This window comes from Metopolophium dirhodum, chromosome 6 (assembly GCF_019925205.1).
Source record: "Metopolophium dirhodum isolate CAU chromosome 6, ASM1992520v1, whole genome shotgun sequence".
NCBI classification, from domain to species: Eukaryota; Metazoa; Arthropoda; class Insecta; order Hemiptera; family Aphididae; genus Metopolophium; species Metopolophium dirhodum.
The window spans coordinates 16290314-16313129 of NC_083565.1; the positions used below are offsets into that span (position 1 = coordinate 16290314).

The 22816-nt window shown below is 27.7% G+C and overlaps 2 protein-coding genes across 4 annotated transcripts in view; one reads left to right on the forward strand and one right to left on the reverse strand.

Annotated features, from left to right (window-relative positions):
* Positions 1 to 22816, reverse strand: part of LOC132946305 (putative leucine-rich repeat-containing protein DDB_G0290503) — a 31238-nt gene that overhangs the window by 7858 nt on the left and 564 nt on the right. For 2 of the 3 annotated variants that reach the window (XM_061016228.1, XM_061016227.1), the window contains 3 exons: positions 1673 to 1797; positions 413 to 477; positions 69 to 181 (listed from right to left, as the gene is read on the reverse strand). In XM_061016228.1, coding sequence (XP_060872211.1) covers positions 69 to 181; positions 413 to 471 — 172 coding nt within the window. In that variant the 5' untranslated portion in view covers positions 472 to 477; positions 1673 to 1797. The remainder of the gene's footprint in view (positions 1 to 68; positions 182 to 412; positions 478 to 1672; positions 1798 to 22816) is intronic. The other variant, XM_061016229.1, reaches the window with a different exon arrangement.
* Positions 1305 to 17441, forward strand: LOC132946306 (pickpocket protein 28-like). The gene is made up of 6 exons (XM_061016230.1): positions 1305 to 1847; positions 5993 to 6263; positions 6625 to 6684; positions 7343 to 7538; positions 16699 to 16790; positions 17041 to 17441. The coding sequence occupies exons 1-6, from the start codon at positions 1314 to 1316 to the stop codon at positions 17181 to 17183; spliced, it is 1296 nt and encodes a 431-aa protein (XP_060872213.1). The 5' UTR covers positions 1305 to 1313; the 3' UTR covers positions 17184 to 17441.

Here is a 22816-nt window from a genome sequence, read left to right on the forward strand (position 1 = left end):
AAAATAGAATAAAATAATTAGGTATTGATAACATAAATAACAAACACTTTCAGAAAAAAATTATATACTTTTCTTAAAATCAATTTGCTTATGTATAGATTCTGTATAATCAATATCTACAGTACTGTTTGATAGATCCTTTAAAAGAGGAGGTGCTTTCAAATATATTTCTTCAAATATTCTACAAAATAAAAATATACAATATGCTAAATATATATACACAGTATACACCATATCTCAATATATTAATTCAAAATTAATCATACATCATTCTGCATAAAAAATATCCATTAATAAAATTAAAATGTAAAAATGTATTCATTATATCACAATATTGTGGTTAACTACTATGTAGAAAGTAAAAAAAATCTATATTTTTCATTAATTATTGATATGCATTATTTTTTCTTACTTGTAAATTTCTGATATTCCTTCATTTTCTATTTTTTTGATATTGTTTGATTCATTCATGTTTACCTATAACATAGTAATACATTAAATATTAGGGATTTATTTCACCTACCTATATCTTACTATACCTAATTTTTTATATTAAATATTAAACATGACGTTAAAAGTAATCTATACATTGAGTGAATCACATGTCATGTAATGTTTCAATGTTTAACATTTAAAAATAACAAAAAACTACATGATATACCTAAATTATAATACAACTTCAATATTAGTAAGTGCTAGAAGTGTGTTGAATAATATTGCTAGTTGAAGTTCTTATACAGTTTTTACGGATTTTTAAAACATGTACACTAAAGACTTTGAACCTTACAAATATCCCCTAAATAGAAATCTTCGCAACAATTTTGTTATTAAGAATAAATCAAAATGGTTTATAAATAACAGTTCTAAAGTTCACATAAAACCAAAATCTAAAAACCAAAAAATCGGTACTAAATGGAGACAAATGTTGAACGATTACTCACAGAATACGACTTTACATGGACTTAGATATGCCGGCAATAATGAACTAAGTGCAAGTGAAAGGTAAACAAAAATAACAAAATAAACTATTATCAATGAATACAGTATATTGAATATTATTTCTTATGGCGTTTAAAGGTGTTTTTGGATAATATCTTTTGGTTTAGCAGTTATAACAGCAATTTATTTTATTGCCAATTTGGTTCATAAATGGCAAGACATGCCTGTAATTATAAGTTTATCGCCAAAAGCAACCCAGCTTACAAGCATACCATTTCCCGCCATTACCATATGCAACATGAACAACGCAAGAAAATCTGTTGCCCGAAATATTTTACAAACGTAATGTATACCTAATTTACTAGCTACTTACTATGAATTTCGTAAAATATATAAATAATGTTTTACAATTATTCACGCACAGATCCTCAAAACTCGAAAGCAATATTGACCGACGTCTTTTAAGTGATTTCTGTGACGAAGATCCATTATCAATGGATTCGTCGATTGACAATTACACAGGCGATTGGGATTCATTGAAAAAATTTATGATTAGAGTATCTCAACCTTGTCATGATATGATCGTATCATGCCTATGGGCCAACAACCCTAAAGTTTGTTCAGAACTATTCAACCCATCGTTAACAGACGAAGGTATATGTTGTTCATTCAATAAAGTAAAACCAGATTACATATTTCGGAACCCAAAAGATTTATCAGATTTAAATGTTACCTTTCCAAATCCGTCTGCAAATTGGACTCCTGAAAATGGATACCCGCCGAATACGCCTGCTGAATATACACCCTGGAGGCCCTGGGGCGCCGGTAATCATTTAGGATTAACTCTTGTTTTGGATGCTGAAATAGAGGAATATTATTGTTCATCAGAAGTCAGCTATGGATTCAAAGTAATATTATAAATGTATAGGGTCCGGACTCCGGATCAATCTTGTAAAACAATACTTTTAAATTGTATATAAATCAAGGTTTAAAAAACACGAAAAACCCCGGCCTGCTTTTCTGTATTAAACCAACTCATTAATTTTGAAAAAAAACCATAAAAACACGGGCTACTTTTCAGGATGAAATAGAAATTCACTCTAATTTTTTTTTTTTATTTGTGTTAATATTTAGAAAAATTTACCCAATAGGTATTATTTATTTTTCCAATTAAACTTTGGTTAGAAAAAAATGTTATTACTATTTTTTTATACAGGTAGGTACAAATAAAAGTATAAAATAAAAAAAAGCAGGTTAGTGGATGTCACTCTGTTGTACAGTAGATTACAAGTGGGTCACTGTATAATGGATGGTATTAAATTTGAATTCAATGATATAATATAATTTTAAACGAAAAACGATACTGAGCGGTTACGGTTTGTCAGTGTGGATATTTTATATTTTATATTATTTATAATGTTATTATACTTATTATTAATATGGAAGCCGGTAAGTTGAATTAATATTATAAAATAACAACAAAATAACTAAAATCGTTATTCTTGGTTATTTAATATACAATTTCCTCCAAGTTTGAACATTAAATAACGATAAAAAAAAACTGTTTTTATATTTTTCGAGACTTTTTGGTTACTTATTTATAGAAAAAAAACTAAAAAAATTGAAATTTTAAATTGTCCGTAAACAGCTCAAAACAAGCCAAAGTATAGGAATTGGTAAAATAAACATATGACTTTATTATAGACATTTTTTTTTTTAGATAACCTTTTAACTAGTTTTTTTAAGGAATTATTTAATAATTAATAATTTGCACATTTTTGTGATTTTTATGTGTTTTGTCAAGATTTGAATTTTAAATGCTTAAAAAAAAAAATCATGACGGGATTTTTAATATTTTTCAAATGTCACAATAATAATATATTAAGAGCCTGAAATTGTCAAGCTTTTTTATCCAACAAATACAATTTTATTGACATTTGTAGAAAAAAAAAAAGAAAAAAATTGGATACTTAAAATGTTTATAAACCGTTTAAAACAAATAAATATTTTTTGAAAATTTTACTGTGTACAGAAAATACTACGTAATATAAACAAGCCGTGAAAGTTTCATGTAGGTCATTTGTTTTAGAGTTACACCGAAAACCAAAATCGATTTTGTCGAAAACCAATTTTACGTAAAAATTTCCATTCTATACCTTAATTTTTTTCTCCCTGCGCTTTCGAAAACTATTAGGAATATTTTACTTTCGACTCGGAAAGTACCAATTAGTTTCACTTTTCTATCAGTAAATAAACTGTTGAAGAAAATCTAAGCATTAATTTTACTGTTCTAAAAGGTGACGACAGACAAAAATTTTAAAAAAAGGTGGGCAAGTGGGTGTAGCTCTGCTTATACAGTTGGTTACAAGTGGGTCACTGTAAAGGATGGTGTTAAATTTGAATTCAATGAAATAATAAAAGAAAAATGATTTTGAACGAAGCCTATGATATATTGATATTACTTTAGTACTATACTCTATTCAGGATAAGTTTGAACCGCGTCGCGCATGCAAACTGAGCCGCCGAACAGTGCCTGACACCCAATATGTGATGGTTATGCGTTCTGTGATTGGCCGACAGTTATCGCCGGCCGTCGTCGATCGTCGGGCGCCTGTGCTAACGCTCTCACCGATTGTGGTGAGAATGCGCGGAAAAAACGTGTTTTGGTCGAGCGAGCGGTTCAAACTTATCCTGAATAGAGTATAAGTAGTAAGTACCTATATATGATGATATTATTGTGAATAAAGTAATTTATATAGGTATAACCTATTTACGTGGACCCTTGTTTTAAATTTTCAATACATAGATATATAGTATCTATAAATATCTATAAATAATATCTAATAATATCATGGTTTTAAATAGGTCAAAAAGCGTTGAAACAGTTTGAAAATTTTACCGTGTATGGACAATGCTGATATAAATATGGTATGGTAAACCTTTAATGAGTCTACGGTTATTTGTTTTAAAAATACAATCAAATATAAAAAATCGATCAATAATTTACCGCAGAATATCAAATGTAGTAAAAATTATGTTCAAAAGCTCATAAAAAAATTAAGTTCCGTTTAAGTACACTTATTTTTGTTTGTTATAGATAGGAAAACTTATGCAAAATCTTATATTAAAATTTTTAATCTTAGGTATGAAAAGAAAAATGTTTATGAATTTCTAACTAAATAATAATTTACAACATTCAAAAAATTTCTCATGGCTATCTGTAGCGGAAAAAGTTTCAACATTGTTTGCAAATATTACCATGTATAAACTAATTTAACATTTAGTAAAGGTCAAGTATAGGTTCATTCGATTTTATGTTACAACAATTTATCAAATAATGATTGATGAAAATTCTTTAATTTACCTATGAAAATCCAATATCGTAAAAATGTATGTTGATTTTTGGTAAACTTTTTAAAAAGTAAGCCATTTATGAATTTCTAACTGAAAATTTTTCGATATTTTGTTAAATTAATTTTAACTTCAAATGCATATGTATTTCTAATTTTTTTGAACTCACATTTATGAAACTTATAAGGAATCTTTTATTAAATTTTCAAACTTTTTAATAAGTAAAAAAGTTTTTATCGAGAATAGTTTAAAACAAATTACAAATTTCTAAAAATGTCTCAAGGCTTTAACTAGCCCAAAAAGAGTCAAAATATTATGAAAACGTTACAATTTATGTGAAATGCTAATATAAATATTTGGTGAAAACTTCAATGGTCTAAAGTTATTAATTTTTGAGTTACACCAAAAAAAATAAAATAGATTTAGTCAATTTATCAAATATTGGTTTTGCGTAAAAATTATCACTTTTCTTTCACTTTTGTTTTGTTTTTCCCGACGCTTTTTAAAACTACATGGAATTTTCAATTTTGACCTCCCAAAAGTACCAACTAGCTACTAGGTTCACTTTTAAATCAGAAAAGATGCTGATCTTAAAAATCGAAGTATGCCTACTATCTTAAATGTTGCTGACAGACAGAAAAAAAAAACACATTATAAAACTAATACATTCTTTCGCTCCGCTCAGAATCTAAAATTAGTTAACTTACCCAGCCTTGCAGATAGGTACCGAACAAAAAATTGTATAAATGTTAAATACCATAGAATGTACCTACTAGTATTATAAGTAGAATTGTGTGTGTCTATATATTATATTTTCATTCATTGATTTTTATATTCCTCCCTTATGTACCTATATTATATATGTATTACATACAGTGTATATCCGTGTTTCCCAAAATACACACGTGTAACGTACACTAAACTCCAATAGTTCAAAACCGTATACGATAGAAGATAATAATAAGAATAGTTTATAGTTTTCAATTCACGTTACAATATAACTTAACTTATAAGCTATATCAAGTATAAAATTACAGCATTTTAATAATATTTTCTAAATAGAAAAAAAAATTGATAATCTGAAGACAATAAAGTATTCAAATAAAAGAATTTGATTATAAAATATAAATAATACGCATGAAATAATATTTCAAATATATACCTATTTTGAAATAATTTATTTAAAAAAGATTCAAGAAGTGTTCTAAATACATTACACCTACTATACATACAATTTTAATACCATTATAGCTCAAATACTTTACAAGATTGGTACGAATTCATATTCGTATGTAAGAAAAGTAGAAATGTTATAGTAATATGTTAAAAAAACCTAAAAAATTGTTTTTATTATGCCAACATTATGTACAATAAAATATTGCTCTAATATGCAAATTCAATTTTTTTTAAATTTAAATTAATCATTATATGCACATTAATGTAACCAACTTAAAAACAAAATAAATAATTATTTTTCTCACGTAATTTGCACAATATTGATGAAGTTATGAAAATATGCTAAAAAATATATTTTTCTTGTAAACTCTGTTTTTAATGAATCATCTCTATTTTTTTCTACCATCAAACTACATACACTAAACATGAAGATAATAAATTATTATATAAAATCATGAAAATCCGGAGTCTAAATATAATATTTTATTATGCCATCAGACGTTATAAATCATAAATTATATTCCAGGTGATGTTACACAGTCCTGTAGAAACTCCAAAAATATCATCATTTGGTAGTTTAGTATCTCCAGGAAGAGAAACATCATTAGAAATCCACCCTACCGTAGGGATGGCTACACCAACATTAGCTGAGATAGAAAAAGAAAAACGTCAATGTGTGTATTCAGCGGAAAAACAATTGAGATTCTATAGAACTTATACTCAACGGAACTGCATACTAGAATGTGAAGCTAATTTTACATTAACGTTTTGTCAATGCGTCATGTATTATATGCCAAGTACGATACTATTAAATTTATAATTTGTTTTCGAAATCGTGTAGATTTTAATAGCCATTGATATGCATACACGATTCCGCAAAAGTCATACATGTTATACATATACGATTCCATGTAATTATAAATGCAACAATTGTTTGCTATCGTTATTATAAAAAAAAAACGATGTTTTTGTATCAAATTAATGCTTATGCGATTTATGCGAAGTTATCACCAAAAGTATAATTAACCATAACTCACGTTGGACTTCATGACTTAATCTGAAGATTTTTTGGAAAATTTTACTATGGTTTTGGTTGCTATATGTTTTTAGTTGTATTGAATATTGATATTATAATATTATTATGTATTATATTTTTAGAAGACACTTTCTCGAGAATTTGTGGTAAAAAAGATGAAGAATGTTCGAATAAAGCTAAATGTAAGTTTTAATCAAAAAGTAGAATAGTATAATTTAATTGTCTACCTATTTTAAACTTTTAAATTTTGAGCTTAGCGACTAATGTATTGATTATAGGTACACTGACGTGGGTTTTTCTGTCTGTTTTTACCTCTTGGATTAGTAAAAATGCTAAGGCTTAAACTTTGGGGGTGGTTTCTGATAACAAATTGGATCTTATTAATACATGGGGGGAGGGGTTAAAAGTAAAAAATTCCAGTCTTCATTTTTCAAAATAACCTGGTAAAACAAAAAATTATAAAAACAAAACGGGAATTTTTATGTCAAAATAAATAACGGTAGATAGTTGAAATTGTCATAAATGTTTATATAAGCATTTTCTATAAACGGTATAATATTTACTACGGTATAAACTAAACAATAATTATCACATACATTATAGCGACTTACTCAATGACAAGGTACACTAGAACAAACACATACTAAACAACAGGTCAGTTACCTAATTTCCCACTTTTTTATTTATTAAATTGATAATATCAATATACATTAAATAAAATGTTCAATGACTTTTAAAACATTACATTCGCTGCCTTGATTATAAAAAAATGATGGTTATAATTTTATGTACGATTTATACATATATCCAACTAATTAATAAACTTTATTCATTTTTAAGTGGCGATAGAACTACGATATAGTTCACCATTAATGAATATGAGTCAATTATTGAATGGGACATATTTGCCAAATTGCACTTGTCTACCAGGATGCCATTGGATTGGATATAATAAAGTACATTCATCATCACCTTTGGCCAATAGTTATAAAATCAAGCAAACATTTTTAGCTGGAAGAACTTCCACTTATTTTAAGTGAGTACCTAATATCTAATCTAATTTTAGATACTAAGTGGAGCGATGAATGTATTGATTTAACAATGATGCATTTAATTTTTTTTATTATTTATGTCACACGATAAGTGGTCAAAATAATTTTTCAATTTTCAACTTCAGTATTTTTTTGGTAGGTAAAGTGAATCTATTCGGGAGGTCAAAATTTAAAATTCCCAGTAATTTTTGAAAGTGCTGGAAAAAATAAAAAAATTATGGAAAACGTGAATTTTATTGGTGAATATTGGTTTAAAATGCTTGAGATTTAAATACAAGGCTCCTCACACATTGTTATACAATATCAGCGTAAAAATAATAAAAAAGTAGGCCAGTGCATTTCGGTGGTGGATGTTTGTCCATCGTCCATTGGGCCTCTGACAGGATAGTGTAATTTTACTGTATTCGATTTGAATGCAATGATTGCATTCGATAAAGAACGATTCTGAGCGGGCGGGGAATCTTTTTTATTTAATTTTATTCGTTTCTATGGTGATAAACAAAGCGTTTTAAGAACAGCTTAAGAACGATTTATATAAATAGATAATTTATATAATTATAATTATAATTTATAATTAGGAAATATCATAAAAATGAAAAAAAATATAAAATAAAAGAAAAAGCTCATAAGCCGCTCAAATGTTTTGAAAATTGTCTAGGTAAGGCTAATATAAGTAAACAACCCAATTTCCAGTTTTTACGAATGTTTTTAACCGGACTACAACAAAAAAACTCCCCAAATTAAAATGTCTATAAATAGCTCAAAAATGGCTAAATAACAAAATCCAAAATACAACAAAAAATATCTCTCGTCATTTTTCATTTGAAGCAATATTTCTGGTAGAAAACGTCATCCGTAATTATTTAATATTATACAATCGCTAAATCGTACGTTTTTTCTCCTTTAACCGCTTTTATTTCGAGAAGCGTTTTGAAAATCGAAAAATGACCTGTCTAAAGTACCAGCTCAAGAACATTACCTTTCAGAAAAGATGCTATACTTGATACTTTTGAGCAAGTTTAGAGGGTGAAAAAGTGTTTACAGAATAAATAATTCTCTGTACTTAAAAATAATGAAAAATTTATTGATGAAAAATTTAAAAGTGTGTGGTGCTCATACACTTGACATATATTCCCAGTCACTATCTTATAAACATGATTGAACAAAGAAGTGTATGTGAGACTTTCCTTGGCTTTTAAATTTTTCATCAGTAAATTTTTCATTATTTTGCTCTTATACTTGACATATACTGCCAGTCACTATCTTATAAACAGGATTGAACAAAGAAGTGTATGCTCGGCTTTTAATGTTTTGTATGATGCACCACACACTTTTAAATTTTTCATGAATAAATTTTTCATTATTTTTAAGTACAGAGAATTATTTTTGTCTTTTTAGTGCAATTTTTAAAATTTTTTTTTAAATGTTTTTATGGAAAAGTGTGTTTTTAAAATTTTTTTTTTTATTTTTTATTTTCTACTTTTTAGTTGAAAGTAAATATTTTTATTAAACGTTTAAGAAATATGTTTGTGAAACAAAAATAATTAATAAATTTCTTTTTTTTTTTGGGGGAAGAGAGAAAGTTCAATATCTGCGATAGATATTACGGCGACGTCGTGGGGACAATCCTTTTTTTTTTTTTTGGTCCATGTCCCAAAATGACAACGGATTATTGTATTGTCATCCAAGACCAAGGTCTATACCAATTTTCAGAATTTTTCATCTTCAAAAAGTGCCTCAAATCGAGCGCGCAAGATTTGATCACAGACAGACGTGAAACCAAACTTAAGAAAAGTGTTAAAAAGAAAAAGAAATAAACATCATTGTAAAACATTCCTCGCTCCGCCCAGAATCTAATATGATTTGTTAAGATTTTTTTTATAAGCATTAGAAGTTTAAATGTTTTAATTTTTATCAAATTGAAATGGTAGAAATTATTTTGTCATTATAAATTTATAAATTGTTGAATTTTTATAGCTAAGTATTGAAAATGTAAAAGAAGGTTCCACGTAAGTAGTTTATACTGTAAACCAACAAATCATAAAAATATATAAGAGAAATTTTTTTAATAATTATTTTAAGTTCAAATTTTGAAAAAATTACATATGAAACCCAAGAATACTGATTTTAGTTATTTAGTTGTAATAACAAAAGTGTATTCGTCAGTACTTGACATTTTTAGAGAAGAGACTAGGAGGGATATTGTTATATATTATACACACAATGACATTTTCAAATTCAATTTTTTCGACAAAAATTAATTTAACCTACTGTAGTATACTAATGCTTACCTAATACTTAATAGTAAAATAAATTACTTTAATATATACTTAGTACTTACTATTTAGGAATATTATAGGCTGACAGACCGTTTTCGCTTAGAATCGTTTTTCGTATACAGTGATTTTATATCATTGAATTCAAATTAAACACATACATTACAGTGACTCTCTAGACACCTAATGTATACAGTAGAGCTTAACCGCTTTTTATTGTTTTATTTAACTAATACCATTCGATTTTATAAAGCATTCAATTTATTTAATTTTGTGGAAATATTACATTGGCGAAACGGAGGGAAGGAGAGGATCCCTACTTTGAGCTACATTTGGGAATTCGTAGGTATTTCATATCAAACATTAAATTTTTCTAAATGCAATTCTTTCTTTATTTCTAAGCGTTTCTAAGTTTTTATAAATAATTGGTCATACTCCCGGCTACTCTTGGGAAGATAATTTTCAATATTTATAAGACGAATTAAAAGTTCTAAATCAGGATCAAGATTAAATGTACTAACTCACCTCACATACACTATATGAAATCAAATATGAAACATGACGAAGTTGTTCATTGTTTGGTAACTTCAAAACGCCGTTTAGACTTAACTTTATAATTTTAATTAATTTTCCTTTTTATTAAATACATACGCATAATATCCACTTAATTTATTTTGTATACAAACAAAAACATAACACAGTCTTTTATAGTAGGTTCTTCCGGGATTTCAAAACTACCACAAAATCGGATTATGCATGGTCATCGGGCTTATATTATGATTGGTCATTGGTTAAATTATTAATTGGATACATATCTATCTGTTGCCTCTTTATATACTACATAATATTAGTATTATATATTTCTATTAAGAAGACGTTACACCCTCATGTGTTGGCTCCGTCGTACAAAATATGTACAACATAGCAAAAACTGTTTTGCGTGGAAAAGAACCGAGAAGAATAATAGTCAAAACTAAGAAACGAGATTTTCACCACATAAAAAGAAGAACAATGTCGTTTTTATTTTTTTCGTATAAGTGATCTCCAATTTTTCAAGTTCTTTTTATTATGTGATAAAAATCTCGTTTCATAGTTATGACTGGTAGCCTTCTCAATTCTTTCCCACACAAAACAGCTTGTTGTACATTTGTAAGATGCAAACAAAACATGAGGGTGTAGCGTCCTCTTAACTGTTAAGATCGAAATTCGAAAGTTCATATTTTTACAACATTGGATATCCCACTCGATTTATCATGTAGCGATTTTGTTATTTAGTTGTAATTCAAAAATAAACAACTGTAAATACAAGCAAATTTGGCTGAATCTTTAAATTCTAATTTACTATACACCATAAAATTTTCAAAATATTTATTTACTCGATATCTCATGTAACGACTTTCTTATTTTGTTGTAATTAAAAAACGAATTACTGTAGATACTTGAAAATTTCACTGAATGTTTTTATTAGCATTTTCTATACACGATAAAATTTTGAAAATAATTTGACTCTTTTTGAGTTGTTTACGGACAATTTCAAATATCAATTTTTTTAGTTTTTTTTCTATGATTGTCAATAAAATTTTATTTGTTGGGTAAAAATACGTGAAAATTTAATACAAGGCTCCTGATATGTTATTACAATAGCAGTTATTAAAAATACACAGGCACAATTTTTTTTTATGAGCATTTAAAGTTCCATTTTTGACAAAATTTAATAATTATTTTGTAGTTGAAAATGTATAGAATGTTCAACTTTTATAGCTAAGGATTAAAAATGTAAAATAAGGTTCCACGTAAATATGTTCTATATTAAGAGGATTCCATACCGTGATTTTCTGTTTTTGTCTAACACACGCGCAACATAGGATTTTTAACGGATCCTTTGCCAAACATATCAATTGATCTAATGAAGTGATGAGAATTCTGAAAACAGATTTGAATTCGCGGTCAAGTCTACTTGAAATCGACTTTCCCACAATTTTGATTTTTTGATTTTAGCTTCTCCAAAAATTGAAATATAAAAATGTTTAAATACTCTTTTTTAATATGACATTTTCTGGAATTTGGGGGATATTATAAAAAATGTGGGAAAGTCGATTTCAAGTAGACTTGACGACGAATTCAAATCTGTTTTCAGAATTCTTATCGCTTCAATAGATCAATTGGAATGTTTGGCAAAAAACACGTCTAAAATACTATGTCGCGCGTGTATTAGACAAAAACAGAAAACCACGGTATCGAATCAACTTAATTACTTTATTTACAATAAATTATATTATCAAATATACTTAGTAATATACTAATACCGTCTTCGCTCAGAATCGTTTTTCTTAAACAATATAATATTATGTCATTGAATTCAAATTTAACACCATTCATTACAGTGGCCCAACTGTTTGCCCATATTTTTTTTTATGAATTTTGTGAATGTAGCAAGTCTTACAGTCTTGCGCAAGATCAAGACTAACGTAGTAACGTGTGTAGTTTAATGATTACTTATATACTTTATGTTGACATCACAACTTTTGGGTTGTCTATTTAATCTATCTTAATTAGTGCCTTAGTGGATTAGGTGAAATAATCTCGTTTAGTCAATAGTCATAGTCCATAGACAAACAGTATAATAATAATTCATAAATATCCTGTATTTGATTGTTATCAACATTTCCCATTTCATTCTCTACAAAATCACGATAATCCCCTTGGTTGTAGGCAAATAAGATTAGGTATGTGGACTCTCCCCCTCGACTGAGACTTTTCCTCCGTGAAACAATAAATACCCTGGATAAATATTGTTATTTTATACGTATATTTATATTTTATATATATAATATTTTGTTAAAATATGTAAAGAAAAGTTGTTGCAATAAAGATATTATTATTGTTATATTATTTTCATAAAGGACTAGCTGAGCCAGCGCATTCGTTGCCCGCAAAAATGACAATTCTTAAAAAAAATATGATTATTCAACTCCTTCTGGATATAACTCGCTGCAGTAAATGCAACTCAGTCACCTTGGTAGACAATGTGCGAAAATTCGATTTGATACAAGCTTAACCAATGGCCACTAACAAAATAATAAATACTAATTTCTACTAATTACTTCTCCTATAAAAATATCCATCGTACATCTAAAAATCACTGTTTGAGCACCTTTCCGGGTTGGGCCTAGCTGGTCCGATTGTGAATCTAAATCATCCCGGAAACCACTCAACATACACAAAAAAATTCAGAAAATCAGTCCAGCTGTTTAGGAATGCTTAAACGACAGAGACACGGACATTATAACAAATATTAATTTTTATGTATTTAGATAAAATTTTATGTATGCGTATAGTGGAAAATGAATCTCCTACTATATTTGTTCTTGAAACCTTTTGGGCTCACAGACAAACATTATTTTTACATATGAATCGCTAAATGCAGAAAGGGCACATGTCCAAGTCTTAAAATTTTCCAGAAAACACAAAAAACTTAATATATCTGAAAAAAATTGAATTACAAATGTTATAGAAGAATATATAGTTTAAGACATGGTATACATGTTTCTACAATCACTTTAAGAAATATAATTAAACTGTAGGTATCTGAAGGACTTTAAGGTCGTGGACATGTGCCGTTTATGCTTCAAATTACCATTTATATTTCAAAAAGAACTGTTTACTTATAAATAAGTAGCTTTAATATGCATAAAAATTTAAATGACATGATTAAATAATATACAGTAGATTATGTACTAATATTGAGTCACAAATATTTGATATCTTATAAATAATTAGAAATTTAATCATAGAAATATATTATGTTCTATTTTGCCTTGCTTGAGGTGTCTCAGTTTGTAACGAAAATATAAAATTCCAAAATGATTGCAATGCTGGCTCTGGAATATATTTCGCTAGATGTTCAAATCTTTCATTTTACTTTTAAGAATTGGTAAGCTTGAAGTATAAACTAGTGTTTTTTGGTACTGTATGGGCATTGCATTGTTCTTTCTCAATTTGAAATGGTATGATATTATTCCGTCAATAAATTCACTAGCCTTAATTTATTATTTCACATTTTTCCGATACACATTCAAAATAATGGTACTTAGAAATTAAAAATTTTTCAATTGTACGACGTTGTTTTAATGTTTTATTACGGCTTACACATTGTAATGCGTTAGTATTTTTAACATAGAATTGTGGAAACCACATTTGATAGTCATACATCTTACTTTTATCAACTAGGAACACTGAACATTTTTCAGGGTTTTTTGATGATTTTAAAATAAGTTCTACATAGTCTTCTAGAGTGTGTCTACGATCCACTCTGTTCAGTTGTTTTTTTTATCAATGCAAAGTCACGATCACACGGCAAAAAGGAGTGTTCTCTTTGTGGAAAAAAACACCTGAACTTTGTATATAACTTACAAGTAGTTATAGCAAAGTTATCACCATTATAATTTTTATTTACTGATAAACAATTGTATAAAATTTAAATTAAAAATAGAACAATATTACATGTCATACAATAAAGTGATTTCATGAAGTTTAGTTCCAAAAGTATTACTTAAGTATAATTTTGATGCAAAAAGGTCACATGTCCAGGACATGTGCCTTTTCTGCAATTAACGAAATTTTAAATTATTTTTAACGGGGATCTATTTAATAGGATATTATGTGCCTCGTCTGCACAAAATCATTTATTAACAACATTAAATTCGATTATGTAATAAAGTGATTTTTGTAAAATATTGGACATGTGCCCCCTTCTGCATTTAGCGATTCATATATAGACTACATGTGTATACATGATAAATTGATAAATAATAGATTGGAAAATAGGTTCTTGGGTTTTACCCTTAGATACCTAACTATCGGCTACCATCATTCGCGTTACGAATTAATAACCCAATTTAAGAGATTAAGATTGATAATAATGAAATCATCGTAACTATTAACATTTAACAACATATTTCCGGTATTTAAATTTCAGGTATCTACGCCCTACGGTACTTAATTTGTTTAAGAGTTACAACAGAAACCAAAATCGACTTTGTCGAAAACCTCTACGTTTTTTTCCAGGCGCTTTTAAAAACTACTGCAGGGAATTTTAAATGTTGACCTCACCATTGCACCAACTATATTTACTTTCCTACCGGAAAAAAAAACTATAGATGAAAATCGAAGTATTATTTCAAATACTTATGTGTACACAGACAAAAAAAAAATTTTAATCCATACATTTATCACTCCGTTTAGAATCTAAAATGTTGAACTATAGAACAAGAGATTTTTATAATTCTTGGGAAACGTTCAAAGTATCGTAGTGGGAGGAATGTAGGGGGGGGGACGTCCTAGACTCATAACGAAATTACCATAACACATTTACACATATAATATTATAAATATATACATGAAACACCATTTCAGTATTTATATTGACGAAGTGTACTTTGTTGTGATATCACCAATTTTTTTATAAAATTGTCGATACAACAGTTTTTTGGGGAATTTATTTTATCAGTAAGTTTTTCTTTTATTCAATAAGTACTTTTCCTTGTTTGTACTCTTTAGTTGGCATTTTTATAATTAAATAATACCAATATATTATAATATTATCCGCGGAGTACGAACACAGTAATAACACACTAATACACTAGTAACAATTATAATCATAGGGCTCAAGCCCTTCGATATTTTCAACATAAATCCACCCCCTCCCCTCCCACCGCACATAAAACAAAAATATTACTTAATGAACAAATATATTTATTCTAAAATAGGTAATAGGTAACTACAGTATTAAATTTATTCTCCTGTTGGATTTGGCAGTCATTTAATGATGCCGTGTTTTTATGATATATTCATATACTGATACCGTGTCAATATTAATGTCCTTTTCAATATTAATTAACCCTAAACTACTGAATCTTGTATTGTTGATCTCATCCATGTTTTCAATCTCCTCATGGTGGAAAATGACCTTTCGCAAGTAGCGGAATTGATGGGCAAAGCTATTGCTACATTAAATACCTTATAATAATATGGAAATATTTGTTTGGTATTTAATGAGTTTAAGTAATTTTGCAGAAATTCCAAATCAACATTAACTTTTAAGACATTTTTGATAACCATAATTTCTTCTGATCTTAAAGATTCTTTGGAAACACTGAATAAATCCTAAAAGTTATTATTTATAAATTAATTTAACTAACCACATTTGATTATTAATACATTCAATTTTAATATAAGAGTAAATCTGTGGGGGGGGGGGGGGGTGGTAATCCCCCCCAAGCCCCACCCTATTTGCACCTATGATTACAATTTAACAAATATTAAATAAAATATAACACATTTAAGGTATAAGGTGATTTAATGAAGCACGATAGTCGATAACAAAATGAAACAAAATACAAATAATAAATAAATACGTGAAGTCGTGAAATAGCAATAATGAAATGCGTCGCGTGTACGAAATGGAGTGGGGGAACCGGTCAGCACGACAACGCGTGATGCGGCTGCAGTGATTCCAGATTTCATTATAATTTCTCATTAAAAAGTTTGCACGTTTTCTTTAATGACTTAATTTCTAACAGTACGATTTCGATGATTTTGCAAAAGGATCATCTGCACAATTTTTCTGATTTTTTTCCAATTTATTAGGTATTAATTGATTCAATAGATAATGAGTTAGGTCCGATTAAAAAAAACACAAAAATGTACACTGTGTGGGCAATTCCTGTTTTGACAAAAAAATATACACTATACACTATCGTACCGCCGCTATATGTTTTTTTACTTAACTCGCGCCACATCCGTGACTCTGGATATATAACCTTTACACTGACTTGGTAACTATTAGTGTGTTTAATAATTATTTTAGAAAAAATATGGCTGTAATTCACTTTTTCTTTGAAGAAACACAATTTACTGGTTTTACAAAAGGGGAGTTGTTTGGATTTACGGAATTTTTATGTAAGTCTACAACTATGTTAATAAGTAATAACTATAATATATTAAGTTATAACAGAAATAATATTATAGTTTATTAAATTGTATAATGTTCAAAAAACAATGGGTATTTTAAAACATAATATTGTATCAATAGTTTTTTTATGTCAATAATTTGTTTTAACTTGGTGTTTATGAATAATAAGCATTTATGAATTAGTTTTGGATAAGTGATAAAATACAAAATACTAAAGAACGCAATTTTTTTTTTCAGCTAACACAGGAGGACTTTTAGGATTGTTCATGGGTTTTAGCTTTCTCAGTGCAATTGAAGTAATATATTTTATTTCATTGCGTTTATGGTGTGCAATGTCAAATAAAAAGAAAGTAACAGATAGAAAAAATCAATCTAAATAATATTTCATAATTTAGATTTCAGTGAAATACTATTTAAGAGGACGCTACCCATGCATTTGTTGTCTCCGTCTTATACACGTACAATTATCAAACTCTTAGGTAAGAATATCATCTGTGCTTAAGCGTCGGCTAATGTAAAACATCAAAAATTAAAATATTGAATAAAAGCCAACGTATGAGCACAGATAATGTAATAATCCAAAAATTTGATAATTGGCCAATTCACTTTAATATCAAAACTAACAGCATACAATTGAAAGAAGAGAACAAAAATTTTCCATGTTGCACGCTTGTAAGACAGAGACAACAAACACACCATTCTCTTAATATAAATAATTATTAAAAGGGCACACAACACAAAACATTTTTCTCTTCAAATTATTATTAAATGTTAATTATTGTAGTTCTTAAACAATTAAAAATTATTTGGTGAAAATAGAAAGAAAAAAATTATTATTTTATGATATTATATATTATTACTATATTTTACAATAGTGTGACATCATTGCCTATTGGGTAAGGCTTGCATAATTCATAATCAGCAGATGTAAAAGTTGCTCGATTCATACCATGATAATTTGATTCAAAATTATATTATTGATGTGTATTTTTTAATAAACATATGAATTTTTATGTTGAAGACAATTAATAGAAGAATCAGAATCTTAATACAGTGTTTAGGTAGTTTTATTTAAAAATTTTAAATAATAGATTACAAGATTAAAAATTGCTATTAATAATGTAATATATTATAACCAATCTTATCTTAATTCATTAATAAATAGTTAGATTTCTTAGAACTTTTAATGATAAAGGTGCATATCATTTGTACTATTTAATAAATATTTATTTGTTAGTTTATTTTATTTTTTAATTTTTTTAATTTTTTAAATTTTTTATAAGGTATATACAATCTGTTCCTTTAGGGACAATAAGAATATGTGATATTAGAAAATATTTACATGAAGACGTGATGGGAGGAGTCACCCAGTAGTTACACTACCCTTATTGATTTTTTTTTTTTTGCTTTTTTGTTTTTAATGTATTAAGCTACTTAATTACTCATTGAGAAGATCTCTACACCATTTCCTTCTGAGCCTCCTCAGAGAAGAGAGTTTTGAGTGGAAACGTTTGTAAAAGGTTACTGCTTCTTCATGGACTGTTTTAATTTTTAGATTGGTGTGTAAAGTTAAATTTGAAATATAAGGAGGAGAATTTGTAATTTTATGAAGGATGTTATTTTGGAAGGTTTGAATTTTATTAGTGTTTGATTTTTTGGCATTGTCCCAGAGTTGAAGACCATAGGTCCACATAGGCTTAAATGAGGATTTATAAATTAAGAGTTTAGTATTTAACGGAGTGTGTTTGTTTTTGGTAATTAGAGTTTTGAGGATGTGGAGTCGTGCATTTAAGGCAAGCCTTTTAATTTTAATATGTTGTGACCATGTGAGTCGATGATCAATTGTCAGACCTAAATATTTAGCCGATTGAGATGAAGGGATTTGAATATTGTCTAGAGATACCATAGGACAAGGAGGAAGACGAAGAGTGAAGGTAGTATGAAGCGATTTGGATTGGTTAACTTTGATACGCCATTTTTTATACCAATCAGCCATGAGGTCGAGGTGGAGTTGAAGATTGAGGGAAGCTATGTGAGGATTATCATGGATAGAAATAATAGCCTTGTCATCGGCAAACCCCGCAACAGTTGTGTTCGGAGAGGTGGGTTTTTCGGCAGCATATATGTTGTATAATAGAGGAGAAAGGATGCCCCCATGTGGAACACCTGCACTAATCTTTGCTAAGTCAGAAAAGGTTGTGCCAACTCTGACCTGAAAGTAACGATCTGTGAGGTAGGATTTGATTAATATGTAATAAGTTGGGTGTAATATTGGCTTTATTTTATATAGCAGTCCCTTAGTTAGTTTATTAAAATATTAATTATATCTAAATTTTATAATATGTGAGGTATTATATTATATTATATGTAATCAGGGCTCAGAAGTTTGTGAACTTAATGCGTTAAAAAACAATGAAATATGTCCATAAGTAAAAAACTGCAATTATGCATCATAATATGCACTTGCTTTTTTTATAAAATATTTATTCATATGGGAAAAAAGCTTTTTTTTAAACTTTAATAATTAAATCATCATTGGAGTCCAATTATTTACAATATTAACTTACGCATTTGTTCGTAGTATTTACAATAAATAAGTATAGCATTAATCCTAGCATTAACCCAGGTACCTCAATGGGATTGGTTCTAAAGGTAAAGGGTGCACCCGGTGCGTATTTGTTGAAAATTTGGATACGTGATAGTGCTTTTAAAATATTGTTTTTACATTAACTAAAATGTTATCAACAGTACAAAATGTTGTACTTTCTCTAAAACTCTAGAGGCAACGAATACTCTTAGTAACATTTTTTTGGGCGGTGTGTAGTTGGATACATTATGGTAAGCAATAACATAAAGCAAAAATTAAAATATTAACAGACGCATAATTATTATATTTATATTAAGTCATTAAGGGGATATATTATATTATAAAGTAGGATTATTATCTACTCTTACTTATATAATATACTGAAATATATGCTGTACATCATGGTTTATAAATGTTCACTACGCCACTGTGTCACATAATACACCCAAACCAAATGTGTTAACTCCTTCCAACACATGGATAACATTATTTTAATTTAGCATTTCCCATTATGTGTTAGCATTAGAGAGAATTTATGTAGTATCAAAATTAAAGGTAAGGTCATAAGGTAAGGTTATCTGTTGTCTCATTGGTTTTACAATATTTAAATTTTTAAGACAATTAGAAGCATTTTAAATTGTAATATTTTACAGTCATAACTCGCTTGAAAATAAAAATATAGTAAACCACTTACAAGACAATATAGACAATAATCTTTTTTCTATATTCAATAATAGGTCAATTCACTTTGATATTGTAACCAACAACACAAAATTGGAGCTGTTGTACATTTGTTAGACAGAAACAACACATGGCACATTAGTTTCATTGTTTTCTCCGACTTACACATGACAAGTACTATTGTTAAAACCTCTAATTCAAGTTTCACTCATTGTGATTAATGATTAAATTTTTGAAAATAATGTATGACCTAGTATAACAATTAATTATAAAGTATAAAAAAAATCTGTGTTTTGTATGAAGTTTTTTTTAATATTTTTATTTATAAGAAAATTCCTAAAGAACTCATGCCCGTATGCATAGTCAATTTATGTGTCACATAAGACATGATAAACTATGTCTTAAGAGACATACAAATTGACTATGCATACAGACATAAATAATTTAAAAATCAAAATAATATTAAAAGCTTCTGACAAAACACAGATAATATTATCTCAATATTATATGAAATCTATAGAAAATAGATAATATATGATATTATATGAAACCATATGATGATATTTCATCATGTGAAATCCCTTATTTCAATAATACAACATTGAGTGAAATAGAGGGAGATTTTTGCTACATTCTACATGTCTAATGTCCATATGCAGAGTCAATTTGTGTGTCACATAAGACATAGTTTAACATGTTTTATGTGACACATAAATTGAATATGCATACGGACCATAAGACAATGAACAAATTCTTAACTGATCGTTCTTAATTTAAATTATTTTATTACTAAAAAAGGAATCATACAAACTGATATTTATATATGTTCATTATTTTGTCAATCCAACAAAATAAAGTTCTTTGTATTGATTCCAATATAAATAAAAAATTAAGGTAAATTATAGTTTGCTTTTAATTTACATTGTAATTCTAATTAATATAAAAGTCTTCACTCATAATACAGTACATTTTAGTGAAGATTTTATTTTTTATAGTATATATTCAATTATTGCCATAATAATTTGAACTTTATTATTAGTCAACTATAAAATTGTACCTAACTAACATTCTTAAGGGGATTCGATAACATGATTTTCAGTTTTTGTCTAATACACAAGTGACATAGCATTTTAGAAGTGTTTTTCGCCAAACATGCCAATTGATCTAATAAAGCAATAAGAATTCTAAAATCAGATTTGAATTTTTTGTCAAGTCTACTTGAAATCGACTTTCCCACATTTTTGATTTTTTGATTTTAACTTCCAGAAAATTGAAATACAACAATTTTTAAATACTTTTTTTTAATATGACATTTTTAGGAATTCGGGGGATAATATCAAAAATGTGGAAAAGTAAATTCAAGTAGACAAATTCAAAATTGTTTTAAGAATTCTTATCACTTCATTAGATGAATTGGTATGTTTGGCAAAAAAACACGTTTAAATTACTATGTCACGGGAGTGTAAGACAAAAACAGAAAATCACGGTATCGAATCCTCTTAATTACCAAATTTTATTTTACTAACCACTAATGATTGCCAATTTGTAAAGGTACAAATGAGTAACCAATAATTATCTAATAATTGCTTAATGTTTACATACAAGTATATGTTTAATTTAAATTGTCTTAATTACTCACTCTTCAAAAAATTTGTATTTTTAAAGTTTAAAAAAATTAAAGCAATTTGTTATTTCTTTTGAGAATAAACAATACTTATCTGATCATTCAAATACAAATAAATACCTAAGGAGCAGAGAAGAGACCCTAAAAGAAAACAAAGCATGTTTTTCTCAAGTATTAATGGCAGTTATTGAACAAATACTAGGTCTTTGTTATACTAACTTATAATTGAATGAGATTACCAGTGGTTGCCTCTCAAAATATAAAAAAAAGCATGTAAGTAGATGTCGCTCTAATGTATAGTAGGTTACAAGTGAGTCAATGTAAAATGGATTGTATTAAACTTGAATTCAATGATATAATAGGTATCATTGTATAAGAAAAATGATTCTGAGCGGAGACGGTTTGTCAGTCTGGATATTGAATATTGTTATTATTTATTTTAGCATGTAAGTTGAATTAATATTATAATATTATTATTTTTTTTTCGTTTTTATAAAAGCGTTAGAAATTAAGATCCCATTTTAAGCGGTTTTTTGTAGTTTGTCAGTGGTTTTTATCGTGGCATTAAATAACTATTGAGAAATTCAAAAAATGACCTATCTGAAGTACCATCTTGATCCAATTTGCTAAAAGATTAGATACTATATGTTAAAATTAAAGCATTCCTTCTGGTAGAAATTTTGTATATAGAATAAAAAAGAAAATTTAAAAAAAATATACCTAAGGACCATTGTAAAACCATAAAGCGGAGCTTTCTCGCTCCGCTCAGAATCTTAAAATAATTGATAAGTAATACATCTGGCTAATGGGTAACAACTAACAATGTCAAATAAATCTAATAAAATTATGTTCGATAACCAATATAAATTATAGATTTTTGTAGTAATATAGCTTGAGTGTAAAGGATAACCCGATAACCATCCCTCGGGCCTTGAAGTTGATCGCTACTAATGTATTCTTGTCACTTACCGGTCGCCACTTAAAAACATTTGTTTCAGATTTTTGGTTAAAAAAATCATAGGTTTTTGTAAGTTATGAAACTAATCAAATGATGTCTTAGAAACGATTTACTTTATAATTGATATAAGTTCTTTGAGCAATGAGCACCACTAACTACAAAG

Bases quoted from the DNA above. Each gene is read 5' to 3' on its own strand.
- LOC132946306 (XM_061016230.1), top strand. From the start codon at position 1,314: ATGAATTTCGTAAAATATATAAATAATGTTTTACAATTATTCACGCAC. The intron at 6,264-6,624 runs GTACGATACTAT...TTATATTTTTAG, and splicing joins CGTCATGTATTATATGCCAA to AAGACACTTTCTCGAGAATT. The intron at 6,685-7,342 runs GTAAGTTTTAAT...TTCATTTTTAAG, and splicing joins ATGTTCGAATAAAGCTAAAT to TGGCGATAGAACTACGATAT.